The sequence below is a fragment of the Strix uralensis genome, chromosome 5 (genome assembly GCF_047716275.1).
Source record: "Strix uralensis isolate ZFMK-TIS-50842 chromosome 5, bStrUra1, whole genome shotgun sequence".
NCBI lineage: Eukaryota > Metazoa > Chordata > Aves > Strigiformes > Strigidae > Strix > Strix uralensis.
This window is the reverse complement of record NC_133976.1, coordinates 34857977-34882875: the sequence shown is the minus strand read 5'-3', so window position 1 is coordinate 34882875 and position 24899 is coordinate 34857977. Positions and strand designations below refer to the sequence as shown.

Below are 24899 nucleotides of genomic sequence, written 5' to 3'. Positions count from 1 at the left end.
TTTGATGCTCATCTAGAGACTCACTTCTTGCAGCAACTGTCTTTATAGACGTTACTCTGCTAGTGCACATGTATTATGTATACGTATGCATGAGCCTGTGCACAAATTTTGTGTAAGTATATGTAAAAATATTTTGGTGTAACTGTCCCTTCTATTTCTGATACTAAAAATAATTTTACAGTTCTTGAGAGAAGAATCTGCAAACACGTGGGGCAATACTCAGCTGATGCCATGACTTCAGAGACTTCTTATTCTAATGGTGCTACACTTAGTTTACATCTCACAAGCTCTTGCCCATGCTAGTACACATCACCAACTCTGATAGCTGTGCCTGGACAGAATGTCTTTGAAGGATTTTCTGCATGGAAGGAAGAGAAGTTTAAATAAGTAATGCTCAAACCCCCCTACACTTACCTCCATGACAATGATGAAAGCCAGCTTGGCTGCAATGACATGCCAGTAGTATATGTTATGCTCATATTGGAGCTGGTGACCAGGAGGGTAGCGAAGATCCCGGTATCTGAAAGCAATGTAGGAAAGTCAGGAACTAGTCTCAGGCATCTCTGCAGTACGGCACTGTGGCCAGAGGATGGAGCAAAACGTGTCCCTGCTTAACACATCCAGGAACAGTTAGCTACATGTAACTATAGTAATGGGTAAAATCATATCTGCAGAATAAACTATATTTACTTGAAATTTCCTTTTTTCAGCCACTGTATTAAGAATTACTTATAAAACTTTTAAAGTTCTTTTTTTTTGAAGAGTATTAATTATGAGAAAACCAAAGTAAGAATTTTCTGAGTAGCACAAACTCATCAGTAAATACTTCCACTCAGTTCTGACATTCAAAATATACTGAATTTTACTGTGTTTTAACATTTCTTACTAGATATTGATAACTGAATTAGATGATTTAGATATTAAAAAATATATTTATTTTTGTCATTGGCAAAAAATGGTTATTTGACACTTGCCTGCATGTTGTTAGGTTCCCAAACCAAGGGGAAAATGGCTTGCTTTCATTCTTGAAGTCTGATATATTGAAGACTGAAAGTGTACTGTTTATATACCCTTTCATAGTGTGACTGCTGTGACTCCCATAAGGAGGGACTGAAAAGGACCAGTAATAAACCAGACGAGGAATCATATCAGATGTAAAAGCAATGATCATAGCCTGCATTTCAGAAAAAGAAGACAAAAAAGCAGAGCAGTGTTTAAGAAATAAGCCTTAATATGCATGGCTTTGCCATATACTTAGTATCTCAAAAGTTACAGTATGAGCTAAAAATAGAAAATATGTGCTGTTCCTGTTAGTGGTTCCCTCTGTACATGAGCATGTAGTCACTCACAGGCAAAAAACAATCTCTTTCTGGAATGTGCACTCTACGGTTTTTAAATTACTCCAGCTCTGCTGGATGCCTTAAAAAAAGTTACAGTATAATACAGTTTTTCCCTCATGACCATACAGTGGAGGTCAGCAGCCAAACTCACCTTCAAGTACTCTAAGGTAACGTTCAGCAAATGTGCTTACTATCAGATGTACTTATAAGATGCTTAAAGAAATCTTGCCTGATGAAAATCATGGAAACAATGGAATAGTTCTTCAGTAATAGAAAATTAAATTTCACCAGGAACCCTGAAGTTTGAGTAAAGGAATTAAATAAATTATATATATATAGCTGATCCATCTCTGACCCTAGAAACATCCCATTCTCTCTGAGGTGCTAGCCAGCCCAAATTAATCTTGGCAGTTGTTGCCTCATAAGTTTCAATGTCAGTACATGTGGAAACTGCTCTCGATGCCAAGATAATTTTTTTAGTAGCAGCTCTTTTTCATATGACATGACCATTTGTTTTTATCTTGCTCCCAAGAGAGTCCCTGTCCTACTCAGTCAGATAGTCACAAACTGGGTAGGAAATTGGATCTGTGGGTTTGTTGTGGTTCTTTGCTAAACTCATGAACTTCCCAAAACATCCTATTCTGGAGGACAGGTTAACTATGTTTAATACAATTTCCTCCTCTGCTATTGCAAATTCAAAGGTTCCCTGTGAGGAAGGCTTTCCACTGGCAAGATCTGGAGCTGAGTGCCTAAGCAAGAGGCTGCCTGGCCAGCTCATGACAACAGGTGCCTCTGGTGCCCAGCACCTAGGAAGGAGTGATGAGCTGCAGTCCAGGGCTGAAAGAGCAGCCTTTTGTCCCACAGCAGGGTAAAAACTGCTTGACAGCATGGATGGAAAGAACCAGGCAGAGACACTGAGGAGAAAGGTATGAAGTAGGAATCTAATGGGATCAGGGGGAAGAAAGTTTAGGCAAAAATGTATAAAAGGGGTGGAAAAAAGCCATAAGAAAGGTGTGGGACAGAGGACGGGGCAAAGTTAAGCAGCAATGTGTAACAAAGGAGAATAAGAGCTGGTTAATATTATTCTCCTTCATGCCAGTCTGTGATCCATGTAGTCTGTATTTCTTTACTTTCATGAGATGGGGCAAAAATTTTCCACCTTCGTGCAGCGTTCCCAGCAAGACAGCCCCAACCTGAGGAGGTATTTGTAACAGTTGTAGAAAAAAGGGAAGGGGAGAGAGTAGAAAGGGTGAAGAACACCTCTTCTACAGTTCCTCAGACAATGCTTTGGTGGCAGTGCTAGCTAAAACATCTACCGTCTCTCCTGCCTCTGCCCCTAGCAGTTCACTGCTGCCCTGTGCTGGCTCAGGTGTTCCTGCAGCTGGGCAGCAGATCAGATCGTGGCGCTGATCTGGCTGGGAACCCCCACTGGATCCATTCCCTGATCTGGTTCATTGTGTGTTTGCCAAAGTGCTGGTGCCAGCACAACACGAGAAACAGCAACATGGGGAAAAGACTGGGAAGGGAAAGGGCAGGGAGTTGAAAAGGGAGTTGAAAGGGCAGGAAGTTGAAAAGGTTGCAAGACCCACCCGGCCTCAAGTAGCATCACTGCCAAATGATGAACACTATCCTAATGTCTTACCTTTTGAGCTGGCTTACTTTGAAGTATCTGAGAAGCTAAACTCTAGTTAAGACAAAGTTGCAGAAACGATACTTTTGAGACCAGGGTCCAAGATCTATATTTGATTCTGCAGAATATTGTTACAGTTGAGTTCAGTTGAGAGAAAGTTAATTTGACTGATAAGAAAGGAAGGCATCCTAAGACTAAAACAGATTAATTTAAAATCTTCAAGGATAAGATTTTTTTTTGTTTTGTACTGTACTCTGGCTTAAATCAAATGTAGTTGGCATGTGCTTTTAAAAACTGTTTTTAAGCATTACATGCCAGCGTGAAATGAAGTGAAAATTATGTGTTGTTTATATTTACATGCAGAGTAGGTGTTTCTGGCTGACAAGAAATATATATATTATCATGCCTTGCAGTTGCAGGGAGACAACCTCACACCTAAATTACTCTGTTTTTAAGTGAAGTACAAGCATAGAAAGTTTTAGTTAAATAAAATTTCTTTCTGTTCATTAGCTCATTCAATTAGACCATCAATGAACTAATGGCAACTGAACAGTAAGGCAAAAAAATCCCTTCTCCCTTTGGACCAAATGAGTTTGATGCTGCTGCTTTATTTTTTATTCAGAAAGATACTGAAATATGGTATTTACACAATTTAATATTTGCTCTTACTGAATATTTTTGCAAGGCCCCAGGTCTCTCATCATGCTAAATTTGAACCCTGTCTCACTCTCCTCCCTCTCTCAGAATGATCTCCAGATGTGCTCCAGAGAGCTGCAAGGACAGAAATATGAAAGCTAATCCTACGGTGTCCTTTCAAAGGAAAAACTTTTTTTCCCCCTGAATTATGGGCTGCATTTCAGAGTATTGCACCAGAGAACTACAAACAAATAGCACATTCTCTACTTCCCAAGCTCTACTGCACACAGTGTTCCATTTATACCATAACTAATTAAAATAAGTCTTCAAATCAACAACAGATGCTTTGGTATCATACAATAGCAAGTCCAGTGCCTGAGCAGCAAGTCTCAAAACTGATAGTTTTGTGCAAAAGTTGCTTGCAAGTTACTAGCAGATGTTACAAACGTAATGCATGAAGGAGAAGATGATATACTACCCAAGTCTAATCAGCTGTAATAGGTCACATAGAAGAGAAGAAACAGTTTCTGCATACTAAGGAAAAATCAAGGCAGGGATGGTAAAGGAAAGACTGATGACCTACACTAGATCTTGGATGTCAAACAAGAAAAAACATACTTAAAGGAAGAAAACTGCTTTTAGCATTTGCTCTGGTACATGGCTTTATAGCAAGAAATACTGATCTCTTTGAGGTCCTTACAACACCTGCAGCAGGGCCTTCTGAACCCGACAGTCTCTGGTGCTGTGCCCCTTGCACACTAGTAGCCCCACTGATGTCAGTGGCAAATGCACTGCATTCACACTGACATTAACTGTATCTAGCATGTGAGACCTCCAAAAGAGTGACTCTAAAAGAAACATGCCTGCAGTTAATAGTCACATGAACATCAGGATTATTGACAGTGCCTGTCAAGGAGGACAGAGAGTAAAACCAAGCTGTAAATATAGTTTTGCACATCGAGGACTCCATGTTTTCAGTGATGCCTTGAGGTGTGTAGCATGTAAGGAGGAATTTGGAGTGAAAAAATTTGCAAAGCTCAGATTAGCCTCAGATGGGCTGTGACTGAGTAGTGACAGACACCTATTGCTGGGTCATTTTTCTGCAGAAAGCAGGGCATGAATACATTCCTAACATAAGCCTACACATGTCTGAGTCACTGCAAGGTCACCAAAGCCACTTTAACTCTGCCCTGATAATCGTAAGGACTATGACTAAGGTACTTGCAACAATATTTTAAAGTAATCTTAAGATGTCTATCCAACTTTTTATTTCATAGTGGTATTACAAGATCCAGCTGGATTGACTAGGAAAGACAGCTTATCCAATAGCATAACGTGGTTTTCTTCCAGGACACCAGAAACTTTTTTACCTTTTATTTTATAAGTTTTCTAGCAGCATCGTTCAAAAGAGGATATTAATGCACCAATAATGTTGCCTCTACTCCTAGCTATGCTAGATGAAGCTATGCTTCATCTGTGAATTTGCATTATCTGATGGGATTTGCATCATTTGCTATGAGAGTTATCATTAACAATTTTTTGCACAAGCACTAAACCACAAGAGCCCCAAAGCATCTCTGGTGCCACCTGATATTTCTAACAGTCTGAACATGTGTTACCGAAGTTGCTTTTTTTTTTTTTTTTTTTTTTTAAAATTCTAACACCAGATTTACTAGTAGGCCTTGGATGTTCACATGCCTATGGAACAGCTGGATTTATGTTTGCCTTGCCTCAGCAGAGCAGTGCAAAACAGATGGAGCACATGCTTGAGCTTGTTGTCTGTCTCCCAGATTCTCTTGTAAATTTTCCATCCTTGAGTTCTCTTTTTCTTCTGACATTTCTCTGTGCTTAATTCTCTGCCTTTATGTCATCCTGAGTCTCCTCTTTACATCCTAGTTATGTTTACCATACCTGTTGAATTGCTATAGTGCAAAATAAAGTTCCAAACAAGAATAATGGCCATCTTGGGAGACCTTCAAATACCTGAAAATACATCTGGTAGCTAAGGCTGACATAAGATTTTCCTGATCGCTGAAATCCACCCTGTGCTCCTATTTCTATACGGTACCACCCCCAGCCCTCAAAATAACAAAACCAAGCTACTGAGAAGATGATAACCCAATAGGTAGTCAGGTCATGGAAGTTCATCTATCCATTCTTCAAAAACAGCCTCATCCTTCCAGGGGAAAAACAGAGACTTCTTAAAGTGGGGGGAAAAAAGAGAGAGGAATATGCAGAGACACTCATCTGGGTGTGGGAGAAGAAGGTGCACATACTATCCCTATATTATTTCTGTAAAGCAGAACCCCTGGGGTTGAAAGCCCAGACCAGCCAAGCACCTAATGACTATAGAAGGTGCTTGAGATAATGAAATGTAAGTTCATGTCCATATTTAAATTTGAATTGCTCTTTCACTTGAAGTAAGTCCCCTAACTATCGAGTTAGTATCTATAGTAGAGTGTTCAGCTCCGCCCCTCTCCTCTTACCCTAAGTCCACCATTCTCCAAACAGGCAGAACCTCCTGTGAAAGCTTGGGCTAAGATGAACTCTTGTCTTCAAACTCAACTGTTTTCTCCAGAAACTCCTACTGAGGGCAATAAGGTACTGTTATTACAAGGACGAGGTCCTGGAGAAAGTGACTATCTTTCAGTGTGTCAGAAGGGATCCCTGATCTCACCAATAACAGTAGAAAATTATGACCTTGTTGAAAAAGGCTATTAACCATGGACAGTCTGTGGTGTTATTGTTCCTGCAGAGCAAACCAGTGGTCACTGCTCTTTTAAGAAAGGTCAGCAGTGAGAATTTTTTGAAAGATAATACATATTAGCTACCATTTAAGAATAAGCAATCAAATAATTCACAGTGGTAACGTCCAATAGGTTATTTTTCTCCCCACAATTAAGCCTATGTATAAGGTATTGGTGAATTAACGATATGGGAAATTTGAAAGGTCTGAATTTAACTGTTAGGAGTATATTCATCAGGAAAAAAAAATTCTAAATATTTTAAAGAAACTCTTTTAAAATGATTTTTAAATCCAACTGAAAACTAGATTAATTTGCAATTTCTCAGAAAATTAATTTTGATCTCTAAAGGTAAGTGCTGCAATTTTGATCACACATTGTATTTTCAAGTACATAAAAAAAGAAGCCGAATTCCTGTTTTAAGTGCAAGATTGCTTAAAGCCGAATTCACATATAAAGGCATGGACCGTAAGAATTGTAACAATTAGAAACAACAATCAGTTATAACTTAGCTAAACTGCAACCTATTTTTTTCAAAATTCATGCGTTAGCTGTAGACTGTCCAGAAAGATCTCTGTACTATGTGCTATCATTTTAGGAAAGATGAGCTATAGTCTTCATATGTAACAGATTTTTCTGAAGACTCTAGCAACTCTAAATAAAATTTTTCTTTAGATATAATATTTCAGACAGTAGCCATATTCTGTTTCCAAAACATCTGGAAAGTAACTGAGAGCCTATTTCACAGGGGCTGAAGTCTTAAGGGACTGATGGTCGTAATTCATTTAGGATCATTTAAGTGCCTACATTGCCACACGTGGCATTCCCACATTTGGATGTAACACCTGCAGTGAAGAAGGCATATTACCTTTTGCAGTTGTTGGCACTGTACTTACATTGGTGACCACTGCCAGAATGGCTATGCCTTGCATGATGGGCTGCCAGGCACCAATGTCTTGTGCCTTCTGTGGAACCATGCGCCTGAACTGGGTCGTCAGCTTCCACGCATCCAACCGGATTTCCAACATGTTGTTAATAAGAGCCAAGAGAGGAGCCAGGGGGAATGACGCCACAAACAGAGTGACAAAGCCAAACTGTATAACTGCCAAAGGGAGAGGTTACATACATCAATGAGGCTTTCACTTACTGAAGAAAGCATGCATGAGCATGTATACTTTATATACTCCAACTGTGGGAGAGGAAGACAAAGAAGGGTAGCTGAGTTCCTAGCAAACCTTCTGTATGACAAGACAGGAGCACAACAGTACTGAAAAAACCTGCTAGGTGAAGGGGACAGGAAAATGCTACAAGTCACAATACACCAAGAAGAACTATTCTGGGTATTTAAACATCCATTTCTTTCTTATGTCCTCATCATGAAGACCTGGAAATCTAATGATTATCTGTCTCAGTGATGTGCTGGAAAGCCTGAGCAAACAATTGTCTTACTAGTGTTCAGGTGCTGTGACAAGTACGCTGGCAATGCTGTGACAGAATGGATGGTGGCACCAAACCAGAGATCTGCCAGCTCCCAAGAGACAGCAACAAGACCTGATGACTACAGACCCCTGGCAGAGCAGTCTGACACAGGGCTCTGCTGTGCAACACCAGAACATGGCAGTGGCCTGCCTTCTGGACGCATTTCTCAGAGGATGGGTCAAAGAAGCAGCAGTACTCCTCCTTGTACAATCACGTGCTCTTTCCTAGTTATAAATTTGATTAAGGCTTAGCTGCTTAATAAAAACTTGCAAAGTTATCTGTAAGGGTTCATCAAAACTTGTCTTGGAAAACATTAATGTCTCCTCTGTCTATACACTTATTACACATCAATTGTTTGAAGATTTTCTTTAGAGCATGCTTGTATCCAGCACTGGTAGTGAATCCAAACTAAACTGCTACTTACCCATTTCAAGATACTCATAAAACAGTCCAAGTTTTCCAATGGGCTGCAGGTGGTAGTCCTGTTCCCAGCGTGGAACAACTTTTTCTGATCTAGCAGCTGCACAGTATCTTCCGATTAGATTCTTAACCCAACTATCAGCCAGGGAGAAAAAGACCACTAAGATTGGTAAAATAACCTAAAATGTTCAGTAAATGGAAAAAAATTGACATTTGTGCTGTTACAGCTTTGAAAAGTGGATTTAGTTATTCTTGAATTACTGAAAAATTCCTTCAAACATGAGTATAATCTTCTGTTGCCCTACCCTGAAAGCAGTTATTTACAATCATAAATAAGAGTGTAAAATGGCAATGTATCAGAACCATAGTGATTTATACATACGTTGTACAGGTGAACGACCACATAAAATTCAAGGTAACAAAAAATTGAGTTAAATGTAAGCCTATGGTTAGACAGATTAATTCCTTCTGATCACAAAATCAATAGAATGGTTGAGGTTGGAAGGCACCTCTGGAGGTCATCTGACCCAACCCCTCCTTGCACAGGCAGGGCCACCTAGAGCCAGCTGCCCAGGACCATGTTCAGATGGCTTTTCAATATCTCCAAGGATGGAGACCCCACAACCTCTCTGGGCAATCTGTGCCAGTGCTTGGTCACCCTCACAGTAAAAAGGTGTTTTCTTTTGTTCAGAGGAAATGTCCTGTGCTTAAGTTTGTGCCCATTGCCTCTGGTCCTGGCACAGGGCATTAGTCACTCAGATTAGTCTGTCTCTCTCCTTTACTTGTGCCCTTCAGGTATCTGTACATATTGATAAGATCCCCCTTAGCCTTCTCTTCTCCAGGCTGAACAGTCCCAGCTCTCTCAGCCTCTGCTCATATGTGAAGTGCTCCAGTCCCTTAATCATCTTTGTGGCACTTTGCTGGACTTTCTGCAGTATGTCCATATCTCTCTTGTACTGGGGGGCCCAGGACTAGATACAGTACTCCAGGTGTGGCCTCCCCAGTGCTGAGTAGAGGGGAAGAATCACATCCCTCAACCTGCTGGCAACATTCCTCCTAATGCAGCTGAAGAGACCATTAGCCTTCTTTGCCATAACAGCACATTGCTGGATCAAGTTCAACTTGGTGTTCACCAGGACCCCCAGTTCCTTTTCTTCCAAGCTGCTTTCCAGCTGGGTGGCCCCCAGCAATACTGGTGCATGGAGTTGTTCTTCCCCAGGTGCAGCACTTTGCAATTTCCCTTGTTGAATTCCATGAGGTTCTTGTCAGCCCATTTCTCCAGCCTGTCGAAGTCCCTCTGGGTGGTAGTATAACCCTCTGACTTATCAGTTTGGTGTCATCTGCGAACTTGCTGAGGGTGCACTCTGTCCCCACAAACAGATCATTAATGATGATATTAAACAGGACGGGACCCAGTAGTGATCTCTGAGGTACACCGCTAGTGACTGGCCTCCAAGTAGACTTCATGCCACTGATCAGCACCCTCTGGGCCTGGCCATTCAGCTGGTTTTCAGTCCACCCCACTGTCTGCTCATCCAGCCCATACTTCAATAGCTTCTCTAGACTTCCCCATGCTGACTACTCCTGATGACTTTTTTGTCCTTCATGTGCCTGGAAATGGTTTCCAGGATTAGCTGCTCCTTCACCTTCCCAGGGATTGAGGTGAGGCTGATCTTCTCATCTGAAAGGCTTGCATGAGAATTTGAGAAAACTGATGAATTGGCTGTAGTCATTTTCATCAGTCAAAGAACCATATTCAAAAAAAGGCAAATGGGGGTGAATGTCTATCACAGAGAAAAAACCCAAAATGATTTTCTTTATACTTGCAGAGATGCAGAATGGGAGGGCAGTTAAGAACCATATCCAGAAGTGATACTTGGCATTTCAACACCTAAATGTTACTTGTCACCCTGGGAAGTGAATTAAAAATTCTGGTCAGATGAATATATTTCCTGTACATAGAAGGGGGAGTCAGTTGTCTAAGGCTGGAGCTGACATCTGCAGGCATGCTCAGCCTAGGGACGCTTACCCAGTAAAAGAAGACATTGAAAAGAAGGATGGGTCTACAGGTCCATCCTGCAATCAGCAGCATGTACGGATCACTGGATCCTGGAGGAACCATCTCAGCAGAGCATCCTAGCCTCAACCCTACACAGTATTTATGACACAATTTGAAGTGGTGTCACTGTGTAGCAAAAGAGCACAATTTGTGGGCTTGGAAGAACCACAGTCAGAGGGAATACAATGCTGTTGGCTAGTGCTTATGGCATTTAGGAGGGAATGAGCAAATTGGGAGTTCTGTACACTCCAAGCAACAGAACAGCCACCGATCGGCATAAAATAAAGAACAAGTCCTGGGACAAGGAACAGAGTCCTGGATAGTATCTTAATCCAAATTAAATGGAGGGCATTCGTGGTTAGCACTTTGCTTATTGTTCACATTAAAACATGACTTTCTAGAGGTTTGCTCCGCTGGAAGAGAATGTATAGGCACTATGAATGCTAAATATGACAGTAAAACTAAATGAGTTAAATTAGTAACTCATGCATGACTTTTAAAAGCCCAATGTAAAACAACAAATCATTCCACTCAATATTAAGCAACAGTATTTAGTTTAATATTTTCAGAGCTTCTATTGCCTCAGTTTTAAATATCCAACCTGAAACATGTTGAGTCTGATTTACAGAGGAAGGAAGCATTTCTGATTAGAACTAAATCAGTCTGAACGACAGAGACAGGAGCTCAGAGCTACCAGACTGAAAATATCCAAACTGTCTAAAAAGGCCGCAAAAGACTAGTTTTATTCTTTTAGAATACAATATGTGCCTATCAAATTTAGTGACCAAATGCCTGAATGCATCAAGCAAAAGCAGTATCTTTCAAATGTGAACGAGCAGATTACTTAATAGTTTGAACTTACGGAAGCAGCACTTCTTGAATGTTGTTCCAGATTGCTTTACCTCCTACTATGATAGCAAGCTGAGTTGTGAGTTCAAGGAGACATCCTCCTGGATCACACTGAATGTTGGGAGAGACATGACAAATTTCGGAAGTTGGATAATTTTTCAGGCTGAAGCATTTAAAATGCTGCATACTTGGTTTATTATGATAACATTTCTTAAAGCAATACAAGAAGACTATTTAGGCAAACCTTTCCAACGAGGTACGCAAAAGCCAATTCCAGGCCACGTATGGTCACGTATGATGGGTTGACAGGACACTAATGAAAGAGTGAAATACCAGGCGAAGTCATGCAGCTCTGTACTGTGCTGTCACCAGGTGAGGGTCACCCAGCAGAACAGGAATGCTTCTACCGATGTTCTCCCCTTCCCATGTGCCGATTCACAGATTGTTGGACCATGGGAAAAGAAGCTTGTCTGGGTACACACAATACATTTCTAAGCCCAACTGGTCTCATGTCATATTGTTGTATGTTAGGGGTTACTAAAGAGGCAATTGGCTTGGGAGACAGTCACTTTTTGAACCTTCATGTTAAGTATGTACAACTATGTTATATACTCCTAACTGCAGCAGAATACTTGGACTAATGGCTCCTGATGTTTAAAAACAAACACTATCGTACATTCTTACCTCTTCATTGCGATACTTTCCTAGCCAATACACTGGATTTCCAGGGTGACCTACAAATTTCCCCTTAAAGAAGGCTATGTAGAAGCATGAAGAATAGTAGTTGACAAACTGGAACAAGAACATCTTTGTGGTTAGACTGTTTTCATAATCAGTCTGTGTCCTTGGAAGCTCTGCAATTAAAATAAATAAATAATTTTTAAAAAGCCAACCTACAAGTTGCTTTAGAGCCTCAGCTTGCAAAGTATGTGTATGCCCTGTATTCTTCAATATGACTGAGAGTGTTATAAATTAGTTTGCACAAAATCCCCGTGTATACTGTAACCACTATGCTAATTCTAAAACTATATGGGTTTTAAAAAGGAAATAACTTGTTCCCTGACAATAAAGAAAAAGAACATGCAAAAATTCTGATAACTCAGGGAAAAAAAAGCACCCAAATCTAACACACTCAGGAAAGATGCAAATGTAACACTATGAACTGATGAAACAGTATTAAATGAAACTATATTAAAACACCGCACTATTTCACACATCTAAAGTAAAATAGCTACTTTAATGTTGATGGCCTGGATATAAAGAATAATAATATTTGTGACTGTTTATCTATTTAATAACATGGGAATAGTATCTAGCTTTGGAACAGTGACCTTATTTCATTTATTTACAAGAAAATAGCTATTTTCCCCATAAACAAAAGCTAATGTAATTGAATGTGTTATGCGTTACTGATCTGTTTTCATAAAGCTTGGTTATTATAGTAATTTTCTTTGCTTTGTCTGTTTCACAAGCACAAAACTGTAAACAATTGATCTTTCATGCTGGTTATACAAGGAGTTTTCAGTCAAAGAGCTGAATATCATATTCTTTTGATATTGAGAAAATCTGTATTTGAAAATTTCTAGGTGGTATTGTGTGATTTGGTGGGAAAATTCTGAAATATGTGGTACAGGTGTTCATTTATTGGAATTCTTATTATACATATAAATGCTATTTTTTCTTGCTATTTCACCCCAAGTTTCTATCTGAGGTACAGCAGCAGCATACCAAAGTCAGTAATCAGGATTGCCACTTTTTCATAGACGATGTTGAGAACCATAATGACTATAAAGCTGATGAACGAAGCAGTTACTGAAGTGGCTGTCTGCGGAGTCAGGTACTTGCGGATTGCCTCCGTTCCATTAATGTGCTGTGACAACGTTGAAGAAAACACCAGGAAAACCGAGAGTCTGTAGACAATGATTCCAATAACTGAAGCAATAATCAAAAGAATCTGCCAAGGGAACACAAGAAAGATGTTAATATTGAACCACTGGCTTTGGGAAAAAGTGAGTTTGAAATACTTTCTACAATAGGCAAAAGGAAACCTATTGTGTGCCTGTCATTCCATCACATAAGATGAGTGCAAGAGGATGCTCAAATAAGATAGAAGGCAATAAATTTAGAATCCATAAAAGAAATGTTTTTTTCATGCAGCATAGTCAATCTTCAGGAAAGAAAAGAGATGGTCTGATTTATGACTAATAACAAAGTTTGTACAGATGCGAGAGAATATAATGAGATGCATAATCAAATCTTACGCCTTGAGGCATGTGATGGAAGAAATCTCCCTCTTTTGACATTGGGCAATTGTCAGGATGGCAAATGTACTAGCAAGCCTGCAATGATTATGGAGGGGGCTGTACCTTCTCTTTCACATTATAATATTATAGACTACAGACCCCTCAAAGGAATAGACAAATTTTAAACCAAGTCATGTAATCTGCAAGAGTTGTAATAATGATCCATGTACCCCATCTTGCTTGCTATCTCCTCTCTTTCTGTTTCTCCTCCTGCTTTTATTTCTTGCTAGTTCTCTAGCTATTATTCAGATTGAGGTCCATAGAGCTGTGAATCTTTTTTTCGCTATCTCTGCAAATTGCCATGGAACCACCTACCTCCCCCTACCCTGCACGTAGTAAGAGTGCAGTAACACAAATGACAAACCCAGACCAAATCTTTTGCCTTCAACCTGAAGTCCTGCCTATTGAAATCCAACAGTAAGCCAGTATTCTTTCCTTTGTGTTTCAGACGTGTTAACGTTGAGGCTCTCCTGGGCTGCCAGCCACCACTCTTATCTCTTGTCTGTCTCGAATCAGCTAGAATGAGGTCTTTTTCAGTTGCTGTTTGTGCTATAGGCGAGGAGGACATGCAGCATGCTGAACCACTGAGCTTTTCAAGGCGACCTCTTTGGGCATGCTCACCATGTTATATATTGTTTCATGGATGACTGGACTGCTTTCAAGTTTTAGTTGTAATTAAAGCAGCAGCTCTGGAAGATTAGAGAGCACCCAGCTTTGCTCTGTTAAGTGAAATGAAAAACCTGAAAGAGACCCAGGACTGTGAAACATGATGTTGAAGCAAACAGCTGGAACAAGTAGTATAGAAACTGGCAGTGAGGAGAGCATATAAACCAAAACCTTTCCCCTATTTCCCCCTCTCCCCCCCACCCAAAGCAAAGACATTTATCTTAAAATAATGAGTTAAAAAAAAAACGGACCACATTTGCAAGCATAACTCGTGAGCTACAGCTGCAGGATATTTTGATACATATTTTCTATTGACTGTGTGCTAATGAGTATTCTGTGACTACAGCTACCTTCTTCATGTGGGTCCGTACCTGATGGGCTTGGTTTATGCATCAGGTGGAAATCCAACTGAACCTGTTCCATTGTTAGCTTCTGTTCGGTTCAGGAGGATTTTTTTTTAGACACTTACTAGAGAAGTGAATTCATGAGGTGAAAGAATAAGAGGAGAACTTTACCCAGAAGAAGACTGCACTTGTACAGAAAGTCATTCGTATGCACTTCCCACAGGCAGTGTATGGCACATGTTCTTCTTGCTGTAAAAGATTTTAAAAAAGATCAAGGATGCACTAAATATTTTCTTCATATTTTTTGGTGTGCTCCAATTAAACCCTTTATGATATTGAGGGCACAAAAAAGGAAAAAGTCCTTCGTTTTGTTTCCTTTCCTGCTTTGTTATCCTGGAAGTCACATTTATTCATAATTTCAAAAGTCTTGCCTGACTGCAGGTGTCTTCTTTTTCCTGCCAATTCTAAGATAAAAATGACTTCCATAGAGGCTGGGTGTCCTCAGCTCTTACTGAGTTCAGCTACGACAGGGTGCATAGTCCTTTTGAATGGACTCATCCTTCTTGGCTGATCATGGCATCCAAGGTCACTACCTTTCCAACCTCATTGGCCAAAATTAGTAAGCACTAAAATTTTGGTCCCTGATCTCTGTCTTTCTCAATTTATCCCATAGAAACAATGGGATGGCTTTCCCAAGGAAAATACCTACCTCAATATAGTGGTGTGAAAAATTCACTGAGTCTTTATAGGATCTCTGAGAATCAAAATCATTATGTTTTAGCATATTCCTCACTCTTTGAACTGTCTGAAAGGAACTTTCTAGCTATGACGTCATACATTACAGGTGGCACAGGTTTATAAGCTTTTAAACAGAACCAGTTTTTTTGTAGTACAACATATGAAAAGAAGATCTATCTAGATAGTTTAAACTATGGCAGTTAATTTTGAAACTTTTCAAGTGCCCTCTAATAAACATTAGCATAATGTGGACAGAATGTGAAAGCAATGCAAATGATCAGATAAACGCCATAGTAATATATTGACAGAGAATAATAAAGTGAAGCTGAGCTGGAGTGAGCTACAGAAGCTAAAGCTACTCAAAATGTATAATAAATAGAGATCTAAACTAAGATCTTCATAAATATGAATTCTATTTCATCGAAATGAGGATAATCCTTGTCCCTGTGAGCTTGCTGTTATTAATCGTAATTGCATCCACATGCATTTAGCAACAATACCTATTTATACATGTTTCAAACAGAAACATCTTTGGTTAAAAAAACAGTCTTGGCATGATATATAATGTAACATCTTTCCCTCTATTTCACCCTTTTTTCCTGATGCATTCTTAGGCAGAGATAGCAAATGCTCTGTGATCTTGGCCTCTGGCAGCAACACTGAATCATTTCTTGGGGGATTTAATAGAGTAGACTTAGTCTCCTAAGCTGGGGACAATGCCTACTTCTGTTTATTTATGACACAGGAACCTTAGCAGTGCAAGCTCCTCAAACAGACAACTACTTCAAGGTGCCTACGGTTAGATATAAATTCCCTCCCACGCATCTGTACTTTCTAAGTTCACTATTTCCAGGCTGGTTTATCAATTCTCCTTGAAGCACTGCTGATTTATACAACTCCAGACTAGATTCACTATTTTCATATTGTCCTCTCACAACATGTCTATTGCAGTAGCCATCACCAGTTATCAAAATATTCCTTACCTGTGTAATTTCATTCATTACTACATGAGTGCACTGAGCTTCATATTCTGGACGAACTTGTTCTTCTTGCTCTAAGTACTCAACTGTGTCCCATTCATACTCCAGTTCAGCCTGCCGTCGCTTCCAAAACTCCAAAAACAAAGTAACTATCCAGAAGATAGACAAAATGAGCAATACCATGTGAGTATTGGACACTGCTTGACCCCCTGGGTTATAACACGTGGCTCAGTGTTCCATATAGATTTCCACAGACATGGAATAAAAACCTTATTGGCTAATGTAATGGTGAAAATAACTGGATCTACTCCTTTATGCAATTATTGCTTTGGATACATAGGTACTTTAATAAGAGAAACCTGAGGTAAATGGTGGTGTAAGCACATGTTAAAGAATGTATATATATTTATTTGCTTTCTGCCTAAGGCTAGAATATGAGCACTTTGGATTTCATATTATAGACTGCTTTTGAAAAAGTTTATCATAGGATGTGTAAGAAAGCAAGCTGGTTGGATAGGTAAAGACAAAATGCTAGAGAGTGCAGGACTTCTAGAAAAGAAAAAGTCAGTATGCCAAGAATTGCCACAGGGAAAACCTCATTTATTCAGTCTGCAATTTTTGTGTGGATAAATTAACAGTTTGCAGACTACAAGAAGCAATGATGGTTCAGGTAAAGCTGCTTGAACACATCTGTCTTTCCTCCTCTGCTAGCACAAACCTGAAGGGGCTGCAGCTCTTTTTGCATGGTATGGATCTTGGAAACTCTGGGCTGGGCCAGCAGTTTCCCTAGACTGGGTTCTTACAACTGGAAGCAGTGGGGTAGCAGGTACAGAGATGCCTAAGTGTTACTGGCTAGACATGAATCCAGCCAAATTCATTACCTTGTCCTGAGACATTATGCAGGTAGATCTGTCAGAAGAGGCAATGGTGGATCCAGCTGAGAAAGCTGGGAGGAGCTCAGGATGATGGGTGTCAGTACCATGCTGCCCAGTACACCCAGATGCTTTATTACTGAAGACAGTGCATCCTCAGATTAAATGAGTGGTGTGGCTCTGCAGTACGACCTCCAGGAGGAGTTAGTATCCCATCACTGCACTCCTCATTACTTCCATTGTCTGGGAGTAATTAACTCTCAAAATGTGGGGGTTTTTATTAGTTTGGCCCCTCATTCTGAATGATGAAACATCAGTGGCATGCAGTTATAAGTTCAAATATTAAAGGTTATTTCCAAAATCAGGTGTGGTCAATAAACCTCAAACCAAAGCATTTAAAACCCAGAAAACTTCATAGGCTGGGCTGTGAGATGACCTTGGCATCTGCACACAGGCAAAATCCCAGGAAACCCTCCTCCCCTGATTATCCAGGGGCCTCTTTCACCAGGACTTCTCCTCTACTTCACACTTAGAAGCACAAAGGCAAGTCGGCCAGATGATCACATCTGCCTTCTCTTGAAGAGCAAGGAGATTAGTCTTCCATGAACCTCGAACTGCTGCCCAACCCAAATCACAGGAAGCTACAGGCTACACAGGCTACTCCAGCTGCAAATCCAGTTGCTGATGGGGAGTCCAGAAGTGCAGGGCCTCCTGCTGTGATTGCCTCTGTGCTAATAGCAAAAGAAGGGCACATAACATGGGGACAGCTCTCTCAGCCCCAATACAAAGAAAATTTCTACTAGCTAAAATAAACCAGCAGCCAAGTTGTGTCTTTCAGAACAGGGAAGGAGCTGCTTCTGGATTTGACATTTTCCTTTTATTTTGAACCAGCATTATTTTTTAACCGTGGAAACAAATGAAGTTTCAGAATCAGGAGATCCAAGTGCTAATTCCACCTTGCGGTGTCCCCTGTCACACGTCCCTCAACACTGCCATTCAGTATGGCCCAGGTATTCTGTGTCACCAAGAACTGAAAAGAAATGCCTCAGTTGGAGAATATTTGTTTGTTTAACTGATCTTGTTCAGGGACGGGATCCAGTGATGGCAGCAAATGAAGCGGAATCTGCTTCTTCAGGAGCTTTGCCAATCTAGTCTTGCTATCACAGGAGAAGTGGTAGAAGCACTGCTCTAGAGCTCTACTGTATAGAGGGTTAATTCCTGAGGCCAAATTCCCTGTTGTTTTATCGTGCTTTGAGATCTTTGAAGGGAATATACTAAAAAAAATACACAGGTATTAAAAAGTGTATTGATGATAATGATGCAGTAATATATCTAAAAATCTAATATTCTTTTAATTGTTTTGAACCAGGACGTCTACAAAAGTATTAGAGCAAGATGAAAATTACAGCTGGAATTGTACTAGGACCATGGGTCATTTGGATCCAGTACAATTTTGACGGAATTTCTGTAATACAATTCACCTCTTTATATAGTGGACTTATGATAAAACTACTAATAGACCCTGCAGACATCACTATAACTATGCAGCTTAACTTTTGTAATTATTAGTCTTGGAACCATTCTTCAAAACAGGAAACACAATTTTAATTAGAAAGAAAACTGCAAGTAAATTAACTATTCAGATGTCAGGAGAAGATTACAATAGTATCAGATTTCTAATTTTCTTTTATTTAGAGAATTTCCTGATGGTATTTTGATTTTAGTGTATATTTTGAAATAAATATTATTTTCAAAATGATATGTTTCATCTTATATTTCTTAAAGCAGTAGCTATTTTGAAGCACTTTAGGTCATCATAGGATAATAAAAATACAAGATGTTTTACAAAGAAAGCAAATTATGTATTCTTGTTAGCCTACACACGAATTCAAAATGTTACATGAGTTATTTTCTCTACAGTACCCTGTATATAGACCTAACATATAACTTACTTTGGTAATTTCTGGATAAGACAGTGCAATAAAGAACAGTTAACAAAGTGGTTAATATGAAAAACCAAAACTGTTTCTGGGAAAAGAAACCTTGCCTAATCCCTTAAATACAGCACCAAGTGGTTTCACCCATGGGAAACATCCTGGTTTCAGATACATTTTCTCTGCTAAAAGATAAATCTAGTGCTTGTAACTACTATACTTTTTACAATCAGTTTCCTAAATAAAGACAGGAGGAAAAAATTCCTGGGAAATACAATAAATGACTATTTTTCAATTGCCTCGCACAGTCACGCAGCTGTTAATAGGCACAGGCAGCTCCAAAACTCTGGAAAAAAAAGAGGTCCTCTGTCAGATATACTTAAGCATGTGGCTGGCTCCTGTTGGATGAACATGAAGCAGTTCTAATAACTTCTCTGGGACTTTTCTCCAAGTCAAAACAAAACAGACACTGAAGACCAACTTTTTAAGTTCTACAATTTTTCATTTTTTTATGATGCTAAAAAAGAGCTCCTGTGAATATATGTATCTTCTATGGAACTACCTACTGGTGAATTTCTGAGTGCTAGAAAATGAAGTCACTGCAAATTTATCCATGTTTTCTTGGCTGATGCTGGAGGCTTGGCCAAAATTAGATGACAAACCGCAGTTGTTGAAATTGACTTACCCCATATTCCCATAAATACTGCAAACACCAGTGTTCCAAAGCTATCAAATATACAGAGTTTCTGGAAAAATGGAAAAGAAAAAAAAGGCTTAAAATATAATTGACCATAGTTTTTCTTCTACACTGACCCAGAACAGAAGCTGCTTACTGAACATGTTGATTTTTAGCTTTTATGTAGTTTAATAAACAATCTTTATTGATAGAATTTACTCAAATTCTGTCAATGTACACCACCCTCCATTAAATTAAGAAAAATAAATGCAAAGCCCAGAATTAAAAATATAAGCCAAATATGCAGCAAGAGGGTAGTAAAATGGTATGCTACCAAACTTCCTTCCATCTGTTGCATAGGAAGAGGAAAAACAGTGCTTCTGGTCTGGGAACTCAGTATAGAGTTATGTATTTTTAATACAACCACAAAAAGGCAATGGACACATCTGGTTCTCATGAGCAGGACGACAACAAATCAAGACAGTTTGTAAAAATACATTCTGATAAGATACTTCTGTGGTCACAATTTGACTTTTCTTTCCATCATAGCCTTTTCCCTGTATTCTTGTATCTTTTACCCTTTAAGTGCACGGAACCAACACATTAAAGCTGAGCAAAATATTTTTGATGAATAGCTGAAAAACTGCAATTTTGGGAGTGACTGAATCTATGGAAAGGAATGACAAAAGGTTAACATTAGCCTAGTGGGAAAAGGTAATGGAGAAAGAAAGCGAGGTTCCTCTAGACAGGAACTCACAGCTATTGTCTGGCTGTGTCATGGCTAAGAGGACATGGCTGTGTCACAGCCTCTGTCATGGCCAATGTCAGCTGCTCCTTGTGCCCGTCTCCTCCTTGACAATGTGGGTCAAATTCAAGGCATGGATCCAGATAACTTCTTTTGAGAGGGAGGGGGCAGAACTTGGAAATGTCAAGACATGCTTTAAGCATTTCCTTAGCAAAATTGATTTGGAGCTACTGAATCAAGACTTTAGTAATTTAATCTTTTTTTTCCCCCAAAAAGAAAGAAGTAGTCCCAAATGAAACCAAAGTGTTTAATTAAAAACCCACTTTAGTCCTGTATCAAATATTTGGCAGCTATCTAAAATAAAACAACCCATTTTTTTTCATCTTAGATCAAATTGGAGCAATTAATGTTGTTTTTACTTTTCAAAGTTCAGTTGCTGTATCAAAAGGAACAACTATTTGCACATTTCTAGCAATTCTGCAGGACATTAGTGGAGGAACATCATTTTATATGTAGTACTAGAGAGAATGCAACTAAAGATCAATAGTGTGTCTATAAACTGTAAATGTAGTTACCTTGGACGATTCACAAGTGATGGTGAGGTTCCAGTAGGTACACACTTTATCACACTGAGGGCACATTATGATATTACCTCCTATGTTGGGATCACATACTTCTTGGCTAAAAACAAAACTAGTCAGTCACTCACCAGCACTAAATTCTTTAGTCCTTTTTTGCATATGGGGACAATGCAATAATCTCAGGGAACTGAGAAATAATTTACCAGTGATCTGCTCTCAAGAATTCCCCCCACTACCCCGGCAACACATCCCCATTTCCATTCTTAGTCCTCATCTCAAAAATGGATGACATAGGAGGAAAATAATTTCCATCCCCTGTACGTGGTGGTAATTCTCAAAACTGCTCATATTAAAAAGATCGTCAAAGATCTCATACCCTTCAATAGGAAACTCACACTTGCATGCTCACACGTGCTATCATAGCAAGTCCAAGGGGAGAAGGAAGAGGACCACTGCCTACCAGAGCAAGGAATAGCTGCAGAACCAAAATGTCTACCTAGTCCCTGTGATCTAAAGAGGATCAGATTGGGAAACATGCAGAGAGGGGCTGCTAGGGTGATTCAAGGAATGGCAGAACTGTCTCCTAAGAGATTGCAGAAGAGTTGCCATCTAACTAGTACATACTAACCTAGTATGGTGGAGGTTGAAAGACGATGTAATTGCTTTCTATAAATACATCAGTGGGGTATAACACCAGGGAGGGAGATCAGCTATTTCACTAAATTACTGGCATAAAGCTAAATGGGTATAAATTGACCACAGGAACGGAGCTCTGGAACAGCCCTTCAGAATGTTTTATAGATATAAACACCCTTCCAGAAGGGGGTATACTGTGTAACGGCCTGTAGATGATTTGGCACAATGACCCAGGCACTTTTTCCTGGGTTGTTGTGCCATGGTTGGATTTTGTCATGTTCTGATGAGAGAATCTCTGTCATGGCTATGACTGTCCTCCCTGGGCAGATGAAGCTCCCTGTGCTGTTGCTCTTCCTCTTTTCTCTCAAAATAGAGGAAAGAAATTTTGGGGGTTTTAGCAAGGTCTTTGGATATCTCCTTTAAGGATTACCACAGTGAAAATTATGTGTTAGAGCAATTTGTATTGACTTCTGATTGTCACTCTTTGTGTTTCTATAGTAGGTGTGATGAACTTAGTGCAAAATATAAATAAAATGATAAAATAACAAACTATCAGATGACTATTACTGTAACAGTCCATGGACATCCATTACTTTTCTTATCTCATATTTTATGCCTTTACCTTCAAATCCACAACCATTGTTCTCAGGCCCTTTCATTTTGCCTCTTTTACTATGCAGTGCCTTTCAAACCCTGTACATTCCCCCTCTCTAGGGGACTGATCAAAATTGCACGTTATATTAAAATAGGCCTGATCAGGTACCTCCATGTGCAGTTGTTCTTTGTCAGGCATCCATACAAAAAACAGCCAGCTCCTACAACCGCAGCCACGATCAGCATATTAGTGTAAAAGCCCAGCCAAGCAAAGTAGATTCCAATTTTCTCTCCATAGTACTTCCTGTGGAGGGGAAAGTTTTTTTTTTCTGAAATGCAAGTAAATTCACATTTCTGTTTCAAATGGCTCTTAATTTCACACATTTTGTGCCAGCTCTTATTGTTATATTCCTCTGTTTTGAACTTTGGGATTGCAGGAGTATTGCAGTTGGGTATTTCTATCACTACCTTTGATACTTTTATAAGAGGATAGAAAGGGGAGAAAAAAAAGGGAAAAGAGAGAAAGATCATACCTCACAAAGAAAAATTTTAAGTGGTTGCCTTTTCATGAATTGGCTTATGAAACCAAGCTCAAAGTATGCTCCCATGTATGAGCTGATACAGGTGTATGTATCTGCCCTCAGAACTGAGCTGTGGTTCTTTGACATCCCCAAAACCAGACCTGTTATGCAAATTCCTAGTTCCCTCTGCATTAGTCCAGCCCCAGTCACACCAACCTGATGAAATCCAGGGGTTGCAGTTTGAAAATGTTTTTAGGATGAGCCCATTCTCTGTAGAGAAGATATCGTTCACTTGGGCAGTTGGGATCAGTCGACATGTGCCTAAAACTAGACTGCAAAACAGAAGGAGCATGAGAAGAAGATACGATTAATCTAACCAGCACAGATCAGCTCTTATCTCCGCAGACACTACACCATGAAGCCAGAGCCTGGAACAGCCTTTTTGCCCAGTCTCACTGCAAGCCAGGAAAAGGAGCAAGAAGGCAGCTCTGGGAGTGCACCAGGATTCAGGATAGAAGGCTGTCAGATAGGCACTGAATACTAAAGCAAATGCTTTACACTTGTGAGCTGAAAATAACTGAGGCTCATTATGAACTTAAATCTAAGCACATGTCAGTGTCTTGGCACTTAGGCACAGAAAATAGAAAAGGATTCATTCTAATTAGAGCACAGGACTAAATTAAAATTGATTTTAAGTAGCTCTAACATGCTAACATGCTTTGCTTCAAAATAATATTGTACTGGAATGAGGGCTGGAAAGTCTGAGGGATAAATTCAGGGCTTCTAGTCTCTGTTTTAAATTTAAAAGAGAGTTCACATGGAGATAAACCTTGTGTTTTTTACTAGGTTGTTTGGAAACCTATTTCAATAAAGCTTATTTGAGGGAATTTTCCATTCTATCTATCCATCCACATCTATCTGTGATGCACAAGACAAGTGACATTTGTAGAAATCTATAGGCTACTTTTGATTTTCAGAGTAGCTGTGATGTATAATTTTAATTGTATAAAAAGACAGTCATTAATTACTAGGCATACTGAGTCCAAATTCCCCATGCCATGATAGAAATAGCCTGCAAGGCAGGTTTTAAATCTTTAAAAGGAAAACTTAAAAATGGATAGTCACGATGATATTAATTCTATCCTGTAAAGCTTTGGGTTACTTACAAGAAACATGATTTATCTTGATTCTGCCTTAAAGATTTCCTTGAAATCCTTGGAGACCTCCTGAATATTTTAAGCAGAGTCCACACAGCTGAAGCAGTTACCATTCCTGACCTCCCAGGTTCTTAGTGTCTTCTAAACAGAACACACCTCGGACACAGAATGGTGGCTCTGATATAGAGGAGGTGTGGGGGGATGGGTATATAATAGATATAATGCAGAAAATCAGCCCTCAGTCTTTGTTTACTGTATCCCATTTGCAGCCTCACATGGAATTTTTCCTTAGTAAAATACTATGAAATCTGATATTTTCTCCTTAATTTTCTTTTTCTCTGCTATTGCTAGCCTTTGTATGCAAAGCAATTTTCAGTATAAGTTTATTATTTGAATTATATAATTTTAAAAGTTTTGGAAGTGTAGCTACAAAACCTGGATTTCTTATTATTGCAAGGTGAAAAATTCAACCCAGTTAAGCTTGGCTCTGACATCACTGACATAGACTGCATGACTCTGACATCACCTGTGAGGTGTCAGACTGGCTGGACAGAGCCTTCCTGCAGAAACCCAAGTTTCCCTGCATGTATGTCACAAAGTTTGGGAACTGTGGGAATGTTTCTCACTGTGTGAGACTGCCATGCATCCTAAGATGAGATTTGTAGTCTACATCTTTATTAACAATGATGGTATTTGATAGGAATTTTAATACTTTAAAATTGAATACTAAAAAAAGGGACAATATTAAAATTGATTTAGAACTGATGATACAGTGCGTCATGGGAACTATCACTCAGGCCAGGCACTTTACTGAACTACATCTCCCAGAGAATATAAATTTAATACCTCCTAAACGAAATATATTGTTTTTCAGTTATGGAGCTACATTTTTAACCAACAGTACTTTGGAAGAAAATCTCTTTAGCCAAAATATGTTTCTACTGTGTGGATATAATAACCAGTCAAGGAGTAAAGGCAATCAATAGTGCTTGTAT

General features: G+C 39.4%; 1 protein-coding gene across 6 annotated transcripts in view; it reads right to left on the bottom strand.

Annotated features, from left to right (window-relative positions):
• Positions 1-24899, bottom strand: part of ANO6 (anoctamin 6) — a 79675-nt gene that overhangs the window by 4922 nt on the left and 49854 nt on the right. For all 6 annotated transcript variants that reach the window (XR_012629189.1, XR_012629190.1, XM_074870425.1 and 3 more), the window contains exons 7-19: positions 22964-23079; positions 22396-22530; positions 20991-21096; positions 19680-19740; positions 16192-16337; positions 14642-14719; positions 12886-13111; positions 11842-12011; positions 11171-11268; positions 8254-8384; positions 7247-7452; positions 975-1174; positions 415-520 (exon numbers count right to left, since the gene is read on the bottom strand). Coding sequence is in view for 4 of the 6 variants with exons in the window: in XM_074870425.1 (XP_074726526.1) it covers positions 415-520; positions 975-1174; positions 7247-7452; positions 8254-8384; positions 11171-11268; positions 11842-12011; positions 12886-13111; positions 14642-14719; positions 16192-16337; positions 19680-19740; positions 20991-21096; positions 22396-22530; positions 22964-23079 (1779 nt within the window). In the remaining 2 variants the exon portion in view is untranslated. The remainder of the gene's footprint in view (positions 1-414; positions 521-974; positions 1175-7246; positions 7453-8253; positions 8385-11170; positions 11269-11841; positions 12012-12885; positions 13112-14641; positions 14720-16191; positions 16338-19679; positions 19741-20990; positions 21097-22395; positions 22531-22963; positions 23080-24899) is intronic.